The 17,321-nt window shown below is 36.5% G+C and overlaps 2 protein-coding genes across 2 annotated transcripts; one reads left to right on the forward strand and one right to left on the reverse strand.

Annotated features, from left to right (window-relative positions):
- The first annotated feature begins 1,287 nt into the window (after positions 1-1,287).
- On the forward strand, positions 1,288-4,231 carry LOC147532628 (uncharacterized). Its single transcript, XM_086647964.1, has 6 exons — positions 1,288-1,825; positions 2,179-2,219; positions 2,314-2,477; positions 2,569-2,668; positions 2,757-2,926; positions 3,307-4,231. Exons 1-6 carry the CDS (start codon positions 1,686-1,688, stop codon positions 3,862-3,864), a joined length of 1,173 nt encoding a protein of 390 aa, XP_086504090.1. The 5' UTR covers positions 1,288-1,685; the 3' UTR covers positions 3,865-4,231.
- A 569-nt stretch (positions 4,232-4,800) lies between these two features.
- On the reverse strand, positions 4,801-7,218 carry LOC147532629 (Concanavalin A-like lectin protein kinase family protein). Its single transcript, XM_086647963.1, has one exon. It carries the CDS (start codon positions 6,968-6,970, stop codon positions 5,018-5,020), a length of 1,953 nt encoding a protein of 650 aa, XP_086504089.1. The 5' UTR covers positions 6,971-7,218; the 3' UTR covers positions 4,801-5,017.
- Positions 7,219-17,321: the final 10,103 nt, after the last annotated feature.

The raw sequence follows: 17,321 nt of genomic DNA on the forward strand, positions 1-17,321 counted from the left end.
ATTAATTAACTTTTTTTTTTTTTTATGTTTGAAGGTCGCCGGCCGGAAAATGACCTTCGTCGGAGAAGATGATGAGATGGCGATGAGGTGGTAGAGAGAGGTGATGAGATAGAGGAGAACCCCCAAAAAAATGTATTGTGTGTTCCCATAAAAATTTATTCCCCGGAGAATTTTCAAAATAATCTGGATTCCCTCGAGAATTTATTCCCCGAAGAATTTTCTTTATTCCCCAAAGCCGCGACCTTTCTTAAACATAGGTTTTCACCCGTATCTCCACACCATATGACATTGTCGTACCCATGATTGCTCTACTTTCTAGGAAGCCTAAAGCTATTATATAATTTGGACTACTGTAAAGAAAAAGGAAAATTTAATTAGACAAAGGTTTTTCAGAGCCCCCACGAAATATTATGTGTTTTTAAGATACTAGAAAATGTCTACTATTTAGGCAAAATAGCGTCGCCTATTGTCATTAAGACACTGAAATAAATGATAACTTGTACTTTTGTTGGTGATTAACGTGCATAACTAAATCCATACAAAATATTTTGTATCGTTATATCTAAGTCATGTTTTTATCTCATACAACGTCTTGTTTTTTTCTTGTTGATGTAACTTCCTTTCGTGATCTTGAGAAATAGATCTTTGAAATTGTGTTTGTGCAAGTATTTCATAACGTATTTAACAACCACCATGGCCGTACACCTCTCTCTTATGTCGATGCTGGAAATGTTTTTTCTGTCGCAACTAAAGAGACATGAATCTCATAAAAAGAACTATCTCATCAAAAAAAAATCTCATAAAAAGAACTAAAGAGACATGAGAAATACAAGGTCAAATAAAATTGATCAATTTTCTCGAAAAGTCTTCTCTCGACGGTTGAATGAGCCAAACTTTTGTCCAAGGTAGGGGTATGAATTGAATTGGTATGGTTGGGTTGTCCACGTGCCCAAATTTCCTAGTCCACTCTCGATTGAGTTCGAAAAACAAATTACAGTTTTAAAACTTCAATAACACATGAAATAATATCCAAGATACACCGTTGAGTCTTGAGCATTTCATACTCAATTACTCACATTCACCATATACAAATAATAATCCAAATACAAGAGATGGGATGGAACAAGAGACAAGATTGCAGGGGAAAAGGTTATAAAAGAGCTGAGAAGATATGAAGACTTCTAATTCTTCCCTCGTAGTCCAACAATCCACAATTCTTTGCCCGATCCGAGGTCTTTGCCCATGTCCAAAATGTTAACTACTCATCTCAGTGCTGAGTGTTCTCGTGTATGATAGCGGGTACACGTGGTCCATCCCAGTCAGACGGACGGACGGACCCGTTGGATAGCAGGTATCGACTTTTCTTCCCACCCCTAGACCCTAGTCACGGATTGTTGTATGTGCAACGTCCGGAACCAAAATTGCAGAAACATGTTCTAACTCAATCTGGATATCTGGGAAGCCGGGTTACGTTAAACCCTAGCTTAGGCAATTGAAATAAAATATAAGTAATTTTTTATTTCTAAGGGTAAAATTGGAAATGTATCCGCGTCTGAAATCCAACTTTGTTGCTTACATAAGTTAATTAGGGCTTCAAGTTTTCCCCCTTTCGTTCCACCGCTATCCTTCGCGCTTTTCTTCGCCGTTAAAATCTCAGTTCGATTTTTTTTTGCTGTAATATCACTATGGATTTCAATACGATTGAAACTTCCTCCGATGGAGAAGGTAACGATGTTAAACCCTTAGAGCATTCAGAAGAAGAGAAACCTCATCATCATCATTCAGGAGGAGGTGGTGGTGGTAGTGGAGATGGAGCTAGCCCTGGGTACGTTTTCTTGGTTCCATTATCATCTTTTGATGGGGTTTTACCTGTTCTTCAGTTCTGTGATTCTTGTTTTGTGTTTTTCCCCTTTTCATCTGGTATAATTTCTTCATGGCTTTTCTTTTAGAACATCTAAAGATTACTAAGTGACACAGCTCTTATTATGTTTTTCTTTTCCATTATACATTTTAGGGTTGTTTTATTTGCTACCCATTTTTCAATTTGGTATTATTTCTGTTAAAAAATCGATTTTTCTAGTTTTTAGGGCATTTTTTTTTTCAGATTTCTTGTATGAGTTTGAATAGGGTTAGGACGTCAGTTTCTCTAATGTATCTTTATTACTGTTCTTGTTCCAGTAAGATCTTCATTGGTGGTTTAGCAAAAGAAACAACTCCTGGTTAGTTTCTTACTTCTGACCAATCATTATCTACTTTTAGTTGTTTCTTGTTCGACAAATTTAGCTTATGATTATGGTATTTCTGGTTATGCAGTTCAATTTACCAAGCATTTTGGTAAATATGGTGAAATCACAGACTCTGTGATAATGAAAGACCGGGTGACTGGGCAACCCCGTGGTTTCGGTTTTGTCACTTATGCAGATCCAGCTGTGGTCGATAAAGTCATTGATGATACCCATGTCATCAATGGAAAACAAGTAGGTTTTGTTTTCGGATGTTGTTGTTTGCTTGTTTAGTTATTTTGAATACAGCTATTCTGAGTATATTCGTATTTCGGGGGAATATTAGGTAGAAATCAAGCGAACAATACCAAAAGGAGCCATTGGTTCTAAGGATTTTAAGACAAAGAAAATTTTCGTCGGCGGGATTCCTACTAGTGTGACTGAAGGTTGTTCTTGTTTCCATATTACAGATTTTCTCTTTTACTATCTATGAGCACCTAAATAATCATATTAGTTTCTTCTTAACCTTGACAGATGAATTCAAGGATTTCTTTTCGAAGTACGGAGAGGTGAGCGAACATCAGATCATGCGAGACCATGCCACCAGCCGCTCTCGTGGTTTTGGGTTCATTACTTTTGAAAGTGAGCAATCTGTTGACAGCCTTCTGTCTCAGGGTAACAAGATCGACTTCTCTGGAACTCAGGTGAGTGCAGAGCCTGCTCGGAAACTAACCCAAGTCTCTTGTATCTTTGTTTATCTCATCATGATTTTAAGTTCTTTGCGTACTCCTTACCTATCACGTGTCAATAAAATATTTAAAACTTACAATGCTGGATATGTTTTAATGAATTCCTACATTTTAAGAATATTTTGCATACTCTTATCCAGGGTTTCTTTGTCTCCTTTGTTAATTATATATTTGCTATGTTGTTGGTGTGATGTTGCTGCCTTATGGTGGTTGACTTTTCATCTCTTCGTTCGCTAGTGGTGGCTTAAGAACTAGTACCACAATGGTCTATGGTCTTCTAGATAGATAGCTTGTGAAATATGACAGTCTAGGTTGATGTTTTTCTTTTGTTGTAGGTGGAGATCAAGAAAGCCGAACCAAAGAAATCAAACCCGCCACTGCCACCATCTAAGCGTTTTTCCAATTCTAGGTCCAGTTATGGTAGTGAATATGGAGATGCTTATGGTGGATATGGTGGAGGTGGTGGCGGTTTTGGTGGTAGTTCCTATAGGTCAGGTGGGGGATATGGGGGTAGACCAGGTGGCTATGCCGGATATGGTGCTAGTGAGTATGGTGGAGGTCCTGGAGGATATGGATATGGTGGTAGCAATCTAGGCAGTTATAGAGGAGGGGAGCCATCTCTAGGTTATGGAAGCCGATATGGCGGAGGTTATGGTAGAGGTTATGATCTAGGAGGAGGTGCTGGTGGTTATGGTGGTGGTAGCGAGGGTTATGGTGGTGGTTATGGTGGGTATGGTGGCGGAGCTGATGTTGGTTATGGAAGTAGCTATGATTCCGGATTTGGTAGCGGTGGTGGTTATAGAGGTAGCGGTGGAAGCTCCGCCGCCCCATATGGCAATAGAGGTGGGTATGGAGGTAGTGGAACTAGTCGATACCATCCTTATTCCAGATAGAGATTACAGTGAAAGCAGCAAAAGCAGGATTAGTCTTCCATTTTTAGCTGTCAAGAAGTTTAACTCAGATCTAGTACCAAAGGGTAGATAATTCTTGCTTGCTCTCTACATCAGTCTCAGGGGAGGTTTGTTACCTTTAAGAGAATTAGTGAACTCCTTTTTATTAATAGACATCTGTTACCAGAACTAAGCTGTAGGGACATATTCTTTTTCTTTTTGGTTCAACAGTTCTTAATGTCATTTTTCGATCTTCGATTACTCTGGCAAGTTTGTGTTTTCGCTCTATTTCTGCTTCCTTTTGTTGTAGATGCTTTCCGTACTTATTGAACTACCACAGTTATATGAGGAGATTAGTATCTTGGTTGGATATTGTAGGTGAATGATGCTAAAATATGCAGGGTGTTGTTCTTGCTAGTTATGTTTAGTCATTTGAGGCTCATCTACATCGTAGTCATTCTTTCGTAGGTTTTCTTTTCCCGAGTTAGATATGGAATCTAACTTGAGGTCTGAATTGGCTAGACTCTGATTTCAGTATGTCTTTTCTCTTCTCTGACTTGTGATGTTTACATTGTCGGAATAGCAGAAGGTCGATTTGGTCCATTTGAGTGAGTCGGGTGATTTAGGTTAAGACGAATCCGACAATGAAATAAACATTAAAACTAGCCCAGTCCATATCTACTCGGTTGCTTTCTAAGACATAAAATGCCCTGCTGAATTCGCGAATGTGTTTGTTTACTTGCCAAATCGTAGTTATATCGGGCAAGTAATCTCTTCTGTAGTTCCAATCCTTGAGTGATTCGTCTAGACTCTTAATTTTAGTTATATCGACCTGATTCATATATATATATATATATATATATATATATATATATATGTCTGCTACTTGTTGTATTGTCAAGATACTAATCTGAAACAAGATTTGTAGTGGATAACAAGTTTTCTCATCTTGGGGGAGAAATCAAGATCCGGAATGTGTTTATATATCGAATTTGACATGGAAGCAGTCCTCTTCCTAATAGAACAGTAGAACGCAAACTACCCACAAATTCATATCGTAGCGAACTTTACAATAATTCCTGTCGGATATGGCTGGCAGTATGCCCGCGAAGTTGAAACAAACTATTTACACAAACTCAATAACTCATACAAATGACTATGGCGATGAAGGGGCCTCCTCGAGGCCACCACCATGGGTAATGCTAGGTTGTAACCTTGTTGATACCACAGGCATATGCTCGCCCAACAACACCGCCAAAACCTCTTTCATTGTTGGTCTCTGTTCAGGATCAGGATGACAACAAGCTAACCCTAGCTTCAATACACACTCAACTTCCTCCACCTTATATTCCCCGCTTATTCTTTCATCTACAGCTTGGCTAAGATTCCCTTGAGAGTATAGCTCTCTAAACCAATCAACCAACAAAATCTCATCTTCATCCCAAGTATTGATAGGTCTTCTCCCAGAAACCACCTCCAAAATCACCACTCCAAAGCTATAAACATCGCTTGCAGCTGTTGGCGAAACTAAAACCGCGAGTTCAGGTGCCAAATACCCTAGAGTGCCTACCACTCTCGTCGTGTTTGGTGCTTGACCATGTTGATACAATTTTGCTAAACCGAAATCACCTAATCTTCCTCTCATATCGGAATCTAACAAAATGTTACTCGATTTGATATCTCGATGAAGTACTACTTGTTCCCAACCATTATGAAGATAATTCAATCCTTCTGCAACATCAACTATTACTCTTCTTCTTCCTTCCCAACCTAAAACTTGTTTAGGTTTATCAAAAATCCAAAGATTAAGACTTCCATTTTGTAAGTAATCGTAAACCAGTATCAATTCATTTCTCTTATTACACCAACCTCTCATATGAACTAAATTCTTGTGTTGAAGTCTACCCATAGTTGAAATTTCAGCCATGAATTCTCTAAACCCTTGTTTTGATTCTCTTGAAACACATTTTACTGCAATTTCTGTGTTATTTGTTAAAATCCCTTTATAAACTTTACCAAATCCACCTGAACCAAGTAATTCATCTTTTGAAAACCCTTTTGTTGCTTCATAGAGTTCTTCATAACTAAATCTATGTGGCCAATATTCTAATTCCCAATCTTCAATTATATCTTCTTCTTCTTCCTCATCTTCTTCACTGTCTCTGTTCTTTTTCCAGCAAAACCAGTACAACCCAAATAAGCAGAGACCTAAAATTAGTACAGAACCGATTACAATTCCGGCTATAGCTCCGATGGATAACGAAGAATTCGATGAAGATTTGGGTAAAAAGATGGGTAAACCTGATACATTAATTTCTCTGGGGATTCCTGAATCACTGAAACTCCAAGCAAGAACCCTCTGTGTTTCAACCCAAGTTACTTTTGAAGCAGAGAATCCAATGAACATCTGGGTAGAAACATAATTAGCAATAACTGGATCTTTGAATGTAATTAAAGGTCTTAATGGACGAGGTAAACTTGCTGGAGCAATTGTGACATTGATTTCAAATTGGGTACCATCAAATTCAATCCAAGCCCTAATATTCTGACCATTTCTCATATTAACAGGGATGAACAATCCAGTAGTTGAATTATAATAACCAGCTGTTTGGGTAACTGTGGATTCAATATTGTTAAGATCAATTCCGACATGATTATCATCTGGGTCATTGAATTCTGGGTTTCTACCTGTATCAAATTCAATTGCTATTAATGGAGAAACTGTATGGACAGTTGAATTTGAGAAGAGTCCAAAGTATTGACCAGAAATGGCATCAGGAGGTGAAGTTGTATTAGAGATGACAAAAGCAAGACCAAAACCAGGGCTTGAACTGATTTGAGGTAGAATGGAGAAGACAAAGGAAGTGGAGAAAGATGAAATAATGCTGGAATTTGAATTATTAATGGTTTTGATGAATGGGATTTGAGATGGGTAAAAAGCTCTGCCGATTGAGAATTGATTAGTGTCGTTGGTTAATCTGATGATTGATGAATCAACTTGGGCGTCTTTGATTATGGTGAGATCTGTTGAATTGAAGGAGTTAAAGAGGAAATCAAGAGCATTAATGGAGGAAAGGAAGAACAGGATAAGAAGTATTTGGTTCAACATTGAAGAAATTGAGAGAGAGAGACAACATGGGGTTGGAATTGAATTAGTATAAAATTTAGGAAGTCACAGTAGTTTCATTAATGGTGTTTTAAGTCAAAATTGGACAGCTTGATTGGTCAAACCTCAATTTGTTGAAAAGTCTTTGGATTATATTTTGCATGCATTTTCTAGATAAATAACTTGATCTCTACTAACCTGTGAAGTATGTTCAAATGGAAGTTTAATTTGCAGTTGCATCTTTTTTTTTTTTGGATGAGATTTGCAGTTACATCTTAGAAATGTCATATTAAAACCCTTAGTTGTTGGCAAATATATGTGTCATCAAACAAGTCATATGAAACGAAGCAAGATAAACTAGAATATATAGGTTAACATGACGATGACATGTTTACTTAGTTCTATTTACCCACAAGATTTTCGTTCGTTTTAGGCCACCGAAAACTCAAAGCACGTCCTGGCTACATAGTACTACAAGGGAACTCTCGATAAATAAGTTCGTATGAGTTTGTCAATTAGTTTTGGAGGATTCTACATGGACAGTAGGTTAGACGAGGGGAAAGTAGAAAATTGTGAGGAACTGCTCAATTCCACTTGACAGTTTCAATTCATTTTGTTTAAAGAGGTCTTCTTTTTTTTTTTTGAATAAAGAGGTCTTCTTCAAGGACCTAGATATTCAAATCTAATTTATATATTTTCGCTTTTTTCTCTTCAATCTCTTTCTCATCCCTCTGTCATCAATAAAGGGGGTAGAAAGAGAGGGTGGGGGTCGGCATGGTAAAAAAGGCGAAGATAAAGATCGAAAAAAAGAGATTGTTTTTAAAAAGTAAATTAGGGTTGTAGGATCTCTTAAAAATCTTCGTCTATATTAAATTACACGATTATCCTTTGAATATTGTCAACAAAATTTCATAATCAACAATGCTACTTGTTTCGAGCTTTTCGTGTGACCATGGCCCAACTACCGACTCTTTTTTTTGTTGCATCCCAACTGCTGACTTAGCATGCTCATTTTCAGACTCGGACCAAATTATCCTTGGAGCATGCTCGGGCAAGAATCTCACGCCAAGTAACATTTTCTTATAATGATCTATATCAGATTTGAGCATCCAAATATCCTGTTGCCCTATTGGTATATAGGCCTGGACTGTATTAACAACATATGTGGTTTTATTGGCGCCACTTGACCAAGTGGGAAGTTCTATAAGTGCATCCCTTACTGCAAAAGGGCATGAACCACTAAAACTTCTAACCGATGATACTACAAATTCAAGTTCGATAAATATATGCAAGAAAGTTAGTTTATCAGTTTACATCATTACACGTCAAACCACCAAAAGTGTGGATCTTTTTCTTTTCCGATGATTATTGGTTGAATGATATAAACTCTACCAAAACAATTAGAGTATATATTTGAAAAGTGTTGATTTACTAGAACCACATGAATAGGTTGTTTACAAAAGAAATTATCATTATATGTTAGGTTGGGCATTTGTCATTTTCTCTAGGAATTTAGTGTATGTGGTTCAACAAACTTCTTATTGAGGCCATTCAAGGCATATCGTTGAGCATGTTCCTACCACTTTATACTTTCAATTTTACTTTTATTTGGCAAATTGATGAAGGAATAGCCCATGATTGAATACAAGGCCAACTAACCCTAGCTAAACAACCATGTTACCTTTATTGCATAACTACCGTTTTGGAGTTAGGGTTAGGTTTATGAAATGACAATTCTATCATGTATGAATCCTGTGTCTGGGTTGGTCTGAGCACAATGTGGCTAACCATCAGACAAGTGAATTTTTTGGTCTTCTTTGTGGAGATTCAGGAAAAAAGTAGTGGCACAAGACCTTTCAGACCAATAGTTAGATCTAAATTAGATACAAAAATATAGGTTTCGAACTCAGTGAAATTTCAAGAAAATGTAGATATTGAATTTGAGAACTATCATTGACGTAGACCTGATGATATATAATACAAAACGCAAACGTTGCAAATTCGGAATCTGTAAGGACCACTTTGATTTCTTATGCAAATTCAGTTCAGTTGAATAATTACATATATATTTCTCAATTGGAAAGGAGGTTGGAAGTATATGGAATAATAGAAGAATAATAATAGTACCTTCAACAAAAACTACAGACGAATAATATAAGAAAGAAGTTAAGGAAGGTATGGAAGTGAGTGTTTCTTGTTGGCAACCAAAGATTTCAAAACCAACTTCATCTTCTTCGTCAATTCCCTAACTAATAAAGTGCGTCACCCACCTTACAGTATTTCCAATGCAACATTTAAATTGAAAAACTGAAAGTGACTAAGGATTTTGTGAGTTTCTTTTTTTGTGTAAAAAACTCTCTCTAATGCGATACTCAAAATGAAATCTCAAAATGATGTGGCATCATTTAATGTGAGATATCTCAAGAAGAAATTCTATATTTGAGATTTCTTTTGAGGATCTCAATTGGCTACTCAATATTAAAAACAAATCTACCTATTTAGGAAATGACACCTAAGTTGTTTTTAAGTTTTTAGAGTGTTGCATTGGAGATGTCTTTTGAATTGAGGATCTCAATATTGAATCTAGGAAAGAGAAACTCAATTAAACCTTCCTTGACACATCGGACAATTTGAGTTTTTTTTTTTAATTTTTTTTTAATTTTTTTTTAATTTTGCATTGCACATGCTCTTAGTTCACTAAGAGAGATCAGATTAAGCATTTACAGTGTAACACGTTAAAATGTAGAGTGCCGCATAGAATTTTTTAGAGTTTCTTTTTAAAAACCATCTCAAATGCAAAACTCAACATGAATCTCTAAAATGATGGGGCTCCTTAGAGATCCTTAAGAGGACACTCTTAGTTTAGAGTGTCCTCATGAACTCTCTAAGGGCCACATAAGCAAATCAATTGATTATATGGTCAAAATATAAACTTTGAAGTCTCTCTTGATTGTTGCATTGGAGAAGCTTTTCTAATAGAGTATCTCAAAATGGACATGTTGAAACAAAAATAATTTAGAGATCCACTTTACACACTTGACACGTAAGATTTTTAGAGTTTTTCTTGAGTCTTGCATTGGAGATGCTCTAAGTAGAGGTTGCCCGTCGTCACCCACGATTGATTTCCCACATAACAAGAATTTTTTTGTATTAAGGGTTAAAAATGGGCCTTAACAACTTAAAAAATGTAAATAACTAGTCTTACGCCTTTTCTAGTTTATGTTCATGCAGCTTAGTTTTTCTTGCATATACAACAGATCTGCTCTTATACGTATCTACACTTTTACTAAACATTAACATACCACTTATGCATTTTTTATTTGTTATCAGGAACTTGAACGGAAGACCTAATTTTAAATTTTCTTAAGTTAAAAAGACAATTTATATTTTGTTTGGTTAAACTTAAATATTTGTATTTTGTTTGGTTAAAAATTCAATATTTTTTGCAACATTCTTACAAGCCTCTTGCAAATTACGAAAATACTTAAGGAGATGAAGACTGAAAAAAAATTGAGTGATTCTTTTTCAGTAAAACAAAAATTTATGTAGGATGTTTCAACCGAAATTCTCGATGTTTATTGGCATGAGGATAAAACATTGGATTAATAGAAATAGGTTTAGGGTTATTTCCCAAATAGCCCCAAATTTTGTGACCGGTTTCCTGTCTAGCACCTACTTTATCAAAAATACCTAGATGATCCATTTTTCAGATTCCGTTATAACACCGTTAACCAGTCATCATTTCTCTCTCCTCCATCTCATCACCTCTCTGCCACCTAACCTTCTCGCCACTTCATTGGCGAAGGTCGCCAACTGACTAATTTTCCGTCCGGCGATCTTCAAACATAAAAAAAAGAATTAATTAGTACTTTTTTTCCCTCTCTCCTCTTTCTCTCTTTAAAAATTTTTATTTTTATTTTTAAATCTCTCCTCTCTCTAGATCTGGTTCACTAGATCTAGAGAGAGGAGAGATTAAAAAAAAATTTAGAGAGAGAAAGAGGAGAGAGATAAAAAATTATTATTATCTTTTTTTATGTTTGAATGTCGCCGGTCGGTAAATTTGCTGGCCGACGACCTTCTTCGGTGAAGACGATGAGGCGGCGAGAAGGTTAGGTGGTAGAGAGAGGTCAAGAGATGGAGGAAAGAGAAATGATGACTGGTTAACGGTGTTATAGCAGAATTTAAAAAAGGAGGCTATCTGGATATTTTTGATAAAGTAGAGGACTAGGCAGGAAGCTGGTCACAAAGTTAGGGGCTATTTAGAAAATAACCCATAGGTTTATTATTTCTTTCTTTTTTTCATCAAATTTGGGCTTTAAAGTAGGGGTGGAAAAAAGATCCGGAAGACCGCTATCCGACCCGTTCGACCGAGATAAAACGTGTCCATGGACACCCGATGGTCATAACGGTCAGTGTCCGACCGGCCCGAAAGAATTGGTGGACGGTCACGGTCAAAATTCTATGTCGAAGGACCGACCGCTAACCGACCGGTACGAGTGACCGAATATAGGTTGACCGACTAAACTGTCCTCATTTTTAGAAGTTGACCGTTGAATTTTATAGACATATAGTCCTCTGGAAGACCAAACATTAGTGCATGGCTTAATTATATCTTGTCAAATGATGATCGACTGTTTTTTTTTCTTTTTTATATTTACTTTTGATTTCTTGGCTAAACATCTTCATTTGTAAGTAATTTTGTTTGTGGTAATAAAAATAAAGTTCTGAATTAAGTGCATTTATTGAAAAGTCCGGACCGAGACCGTCCTGTGTCCGACTGGACCGGTAAAATAAACGGTCTTGGACGGTCAATGGACAAAGAATTCTTGAGAGTGACCGTCCGAGTCCGCCCGAATAAATAGGTGCTCACCAACAGTTTATGTCCGAGTCGACCAGTTCGATGAAGTTAGAGTCCGGTACCGACCGGTCCGGACCGATTCCCACCCCTACTTTAAAGTCAATATTTTCTTATATGGGGTTTATCACCCATCGATACTCATGTGAAAAAGAAAACAATTGACTCATGAGATTGAAAAAGATACTGCCTAGACTGTTTTAATTTGCATTATCAAAGATGGAAGTGGACAGTACACAAAGAGAGAATGCAACTCCAGTGCAGACAAATTAGCGAAATAGGCGAGAAAGAAAGAAGCTTCTAAAATATGGAGGAATGTACCTTTTATGTTAGTCAATAAGTATTGTAATAACTTTGTCATATAATATATGAATATATAGTTCAACAAAAAAAAAAAAAAAGATGGGGGTGGACATACTTAAAGGCCGCCGCTTTGGGAATAAAGAAAATTCTCCGGGGAATAAACATTTTTCTTAAAACTAGTCAAATAAGATTGACTTTTTATGTTTCTTTTTATTGCTAAGGGGCATCTAATTTTTAGAAGATGCTACAAAAAAGGCTTCTCCATCTCATCACCTCTCTCTGCCACTTCATCTTCTCGACACCTCATCATCTTCTCGACACCTTCAAACATATTTTTTTTTAGAAAATTTTCTCTCTCCTCTCTCTCTCTCTAAATCTTTTTTTTTCCTTTTTTTTCTCTCTCTAGAACAGATCTAGAGAGAGAGAGCAATGGTCTGTTCATGAGAACCAATGCATAATTCTCACGAACAGACAACAACCGAGCAGAATCTAAATCTTTACATTTTATTAAACCATGAATCAAACTAGTCCAAGTATTTCAACAAAAAAAAAACTAGTCCAAGTAACAACATCTTTAAATTCCATCTTCCTAAAAATCAATTGGGCAACTTTAATTTCTCCATTTCTAGAATACATATTAATTAAAGCATTTCCGACAATCGATTCAGAATCCAATTCATGTCTATAAATCATTCCAGGAACTACTTTTCCATGACCCAAACTTTCATTCCTTCCAGCAGCTGTAAGAGCTCCAACAACTGAAAAGCTATCTGGTTTTAGACCCAAGGAGATTAATTTTGAGAAAACAGAAAGTGCTTGAAAGGGTTGTTCAATGTATAAGTAGAGAGATATTAGACTTGTCCAAGTGATTATATCTGGGTTTTGAATTTGATTGAAAATATTTAGGGCTTCAATGGGGTTGTTGAATTTGGTGTAGGTGTTGAGGATTTTACAGGATAGGTGTTGAAGATGGTGTAACCCTAGAAATAAAAAAGAAGCTATATTAATTGAACTATAGCTTCAATGGTCTGTTCTCACGAACAGATCTGTTCGTGAGAACAGACCTTCTCTCTCTCTCTAGATCTGTTCTAGAGAGAGAGAAAAGAAAAAAAACAAAAAAAAAGAAAAATTTAGAGAGAGAGAGAGGAGAGAGAAAATTTTTATTTTTTTTATGTTTGAAGGTCGCCGGCCGGAAAATTGGTCGGCCGGCGACTTTCGCCGGAGAAGATGATGAAGTGTCGAGAAGATGAAGTGGCAGAGAGAGGTGATGAGATGGAGGAGAACTTTCAAAAAAATGTATTATGTATTCCCCGTAAAAATTTATTCCCTCGAGAATTTTCAAAAAAATCTGAATTCCCTCGAGAATTTATTCCCCGGAGAATTTTCTTTATTCCCCAAAGCCGCGGCCTACTTAAAAATTCACTAGACCAGAGCCCGCCAGACTCCAAGACAAATATATTAGTTTATGACTACTACCCAATAAACCCTTCTAGCAATATGAAAATATAGCAGGCGTACGTGTGGTATAGGATCTACCAATTAATATCTTTTTGTGATTTTTGTTAGCCACTTGACACACACGAAAATGCCTAATAAGAATCAAGAATAGAGCCAAATGATCCAACTCAACCATACTAACCCTACCTGACCTTTTTTTCATCAAAAAAAAAAAAAAACCCCTACCTGACCTCTTGATGGTGGCCACTGGCCAGTCCCTTCTAACATAGTGGCTTTCCCAAAATTAAGATAGGATTTTATTTCATAGGCAATCCAAGTAATCATATTCTTCTCTTAACAAAAAAAAAAAGTAATCATATTCTTATTTCAACAAAAAAAAAAAGAGTAATCATATTTCATTTCAACAAAAAAAAAGTAATCATATTCTTCTTTCAACAAAAAAAAAAAATCAATCATTTATACCCTATTATAACTATTTTTTTCTTTTTATTTATAAATATGTTTGTGAGAGTTAATGATCTCGAATTGTAACTAAATCTTAAAAAAGATAATAGATTTTAAATTTCTCTTAGACATTTTATAATGTCATATTTCTCGAATAATACTCTACTTTTTTTCCTGAGGAAACTCATAAATACATTCATTAATTGAACCACAACATTACATGAGAGATTTTATTCCTCATAGAACTACATGAGAGTTACATAAGTAGTTCCACACAAAACTTCGAATACAAAGTGCCTCATGAAGGGAAAGGAATTGACAAGACACAGACTCAAAACAAAAGACCCTAAAAGTCGACAAAGAAAAAGAGATTCTTAAGATCGAGAATGAAAGACCCTAAAAGTCGACAAAATAAAAGAACTAATACTAAAATTGCCCCCAACCGAGATAACTACCGCCGCCGATGAAGGTAAATCGCCGTCACCACTGAAGAGTTGCCGCCACTACGAGGAAAATCACCATCACTACCAGGAAACCACCACCATTTCGTAACACAAAACATACTCCCACTATCCCCATTAAAACCATTGAAAACCACCAAAAACACTACCTCTAGCCACCATATCTTGTTTTTAATGCCACCACCGCCACCACCAAATACAACAACTCAAACCATCACCATCATTTTCGTACAAAACCCCCGCAACCACTATACGATGCTAACCAGACCATCATCGCTTCCATTCAAACCTTTCGCCAGAAACCCTAAAATGACCACCACAATATAACACGACCACTATCTCATCAAGAACACAACTGCTACCACACCGATCTGGGACCCGAGAAACTATTGATGGAAGGAAAACTAACTACAAAGGAAAGAAGAAAGAGATCCGGTGAAGGGAGGATCATTTGCTGGAGGAACAAACACAGATCCGGTTGTAGAGAACAACTCCATCCACGTCACCACTCTCCCACGTCACCGAGAACAACTCCATCCATTAACCCGAAACCGAGAACCCAACTTCACCCATACCCAAACTCGAGAACCTACCACACCTATCCACCGCCCAATCACCCTACCCCAACGACCACCCTTGGTTTTCCAACCCACTCAAACCGAACTTGAACACCACACTCCACCAACCGAAACCGAATGTCCACACCCTAGTTCATCGTACCGTATTCGAATGGAAGTGCCATCATATGATGGTTCGATTAATATTGAAGATTTCTTGGATTACGTCTCACGACTCGAGATTTTTTTTGATGTTATGCAAGTGGAAGGTCCTGAACAGGTACGTTGTGTTACTGGTTACTTATCTAAAACTGCTCTTACTTGGTGGAAACAGGAATCTGAAAATCGTCGTTTATCACACCTACCTCCTATTTTTTCCTGGTTAGAATTGAAACCATTAATGTTCTCACGATTCCTCCCTCCGGATTATGAGAACCAATTGTGTGTTGATTATTTACGTTGCCGTCAAGGAAGACGTTCAGTTGAGGAATATGCTTCGAAATTCCAACGACTAATTACAAGGCTTAATCTCCCAGATTCAGAATCAATGAAAGTAGAAAAATTCAAAGACGGACTTCGAAATGATATTAAAGATTTGGTTAATTTAAGGTCTTTTAATTCGGTCTCTGAATGTATCAGTGTAGCTCGGTCTTTTGAATCAGATTCACGTTCCATCTTCCAGGGACACACTACTAGAAGTCAAGCAGTTCGAACTCTACCGGATGAATTAGATCAATCAAAACAATCAGAGGAGGGTACTAAATCGGTAGCCGATAATCCTTATAAAAAACCTCCACCAGTAAAGTGTTATCGTTGTTTTGAAACGGGACACCATTCTAATGCTTGCCCCTCTCGTGGTAAAGCAAATATTGTAGAAAAGAAATCAGATTCAGATTCAGATGAAGATCAATTGGAACGTATTAACACTATTCCAGACAACGGTGATCGAGTTATGTTACTCACTCGGAGAGTTCTTTTTACACCTTTCGAGAGGAATTTATCTCAACGAAAGAATTTGTTCGTTACACGGGGAACAATACTGAATAAAGTATGTACTATTGTGATTGACAATGGTTGTGTAGAGAATTTAATTTCTACAAAGCTTGTCAACTTCTTGGATATTACTACAATGATTAAGTCAAACCCGTATAAAACCGCTTGGATTCAGTCGGGTACTACTACACGGGTTGATCACATGTGTACTATTAATCTTTCTATTGGTTCTTCTTATTTGTCTACAGTTACTTGTGATGTCACAGATATGGATTTATGCCACATCATATTAGGACGACCATGGCAATCTGATGTTGATGCCACTTACCGTGGTCGTTTGAATGTTTATGAATTTCCATGGAAAAAGAAGATTGTGACGTTATTACCAATTGAAGATGGATCAGAGGAACTACATTCTCTTCAAAAACGGTTCGGGACGAACCTCTTGGGAGAAGGGGATGCTGATGCAGGGGCACCCGGTGTGGAAGCTTTTTCCATGACCAAACCGGGCCATGGGCCAACCGGCCATGGAGAGTAGTTTTAGGAAGTCCCAATTTTAGTATGATTATTAGAGAATTTAGGTTTAGGAAATTATGTTATTTTAGTATTTCCAATAATTGGAAAGGTCCAGATTTGAGTCTAGTTATTTAGGAAGTTGCAGTATTTTAATTATTTAGGAAAGTCTAATTCAAGTCTATCTAGGAAAGTCCAGAATCCTATAAAAGGATATCTAGTTTGTCCATTATTCTCAGATTGAAGAGAAACCCCTTTGAAGTTTTAATAAAGTTGAGTATTTTAGAGTTATTTAAGTCTTTATTTTACCGTTCTTATTTAGTTTATTCATCTTCTTTAATTCCGCTGCGTTCTACATCAGAAAGAGAGACGGTTTTGAATAATACTCTACTAATAAGAAGTAACTGTTTTTTGTTGTATAATCAATAATTGCAGTCTTTTATACGTAAAAAGAAAAAAAAACTTTAATAGGAAATTTATCAGCAAATATTATTGAAATAAAATGTAGGATAAGTGTCCAATATAACATAAGTTTTGGATTGTAATGGGAGTATCATTCTCACCCTTATCATTACTACTAAAACCTTATCTTATCTTGATGAGCCCCAAAAGAACCATCTCTTTTTCTCTTTAATCACTTTTTTAATGAAGACAAACAATATAAAACGGCTAAAGTTAACTTATTATATGATAGAAAATGACCTCATACAAAATAAGAGCCGACTTAAAATAATATCCCAATAAAACGGAAATCTAAGTTCTATCTAAAT

This window comes from Eschscholzia californica, unplaced genomic scaffold, assembly GCF_041429995.1.
Source record: "Eschscholzia californica isolate CP2 unplaced genomic scaffold, dmEscCali1.0.p SCAF_6, whole genome shotgun sequence".
In the NCBI taxonomy this organism is placed as follows: Eukaryota; Viridiplantae; Streptophyta; class Magnoliopsida; order Ranunculales; family Papaveraceae; genus Eschscholzia; species Eschscholzia californica.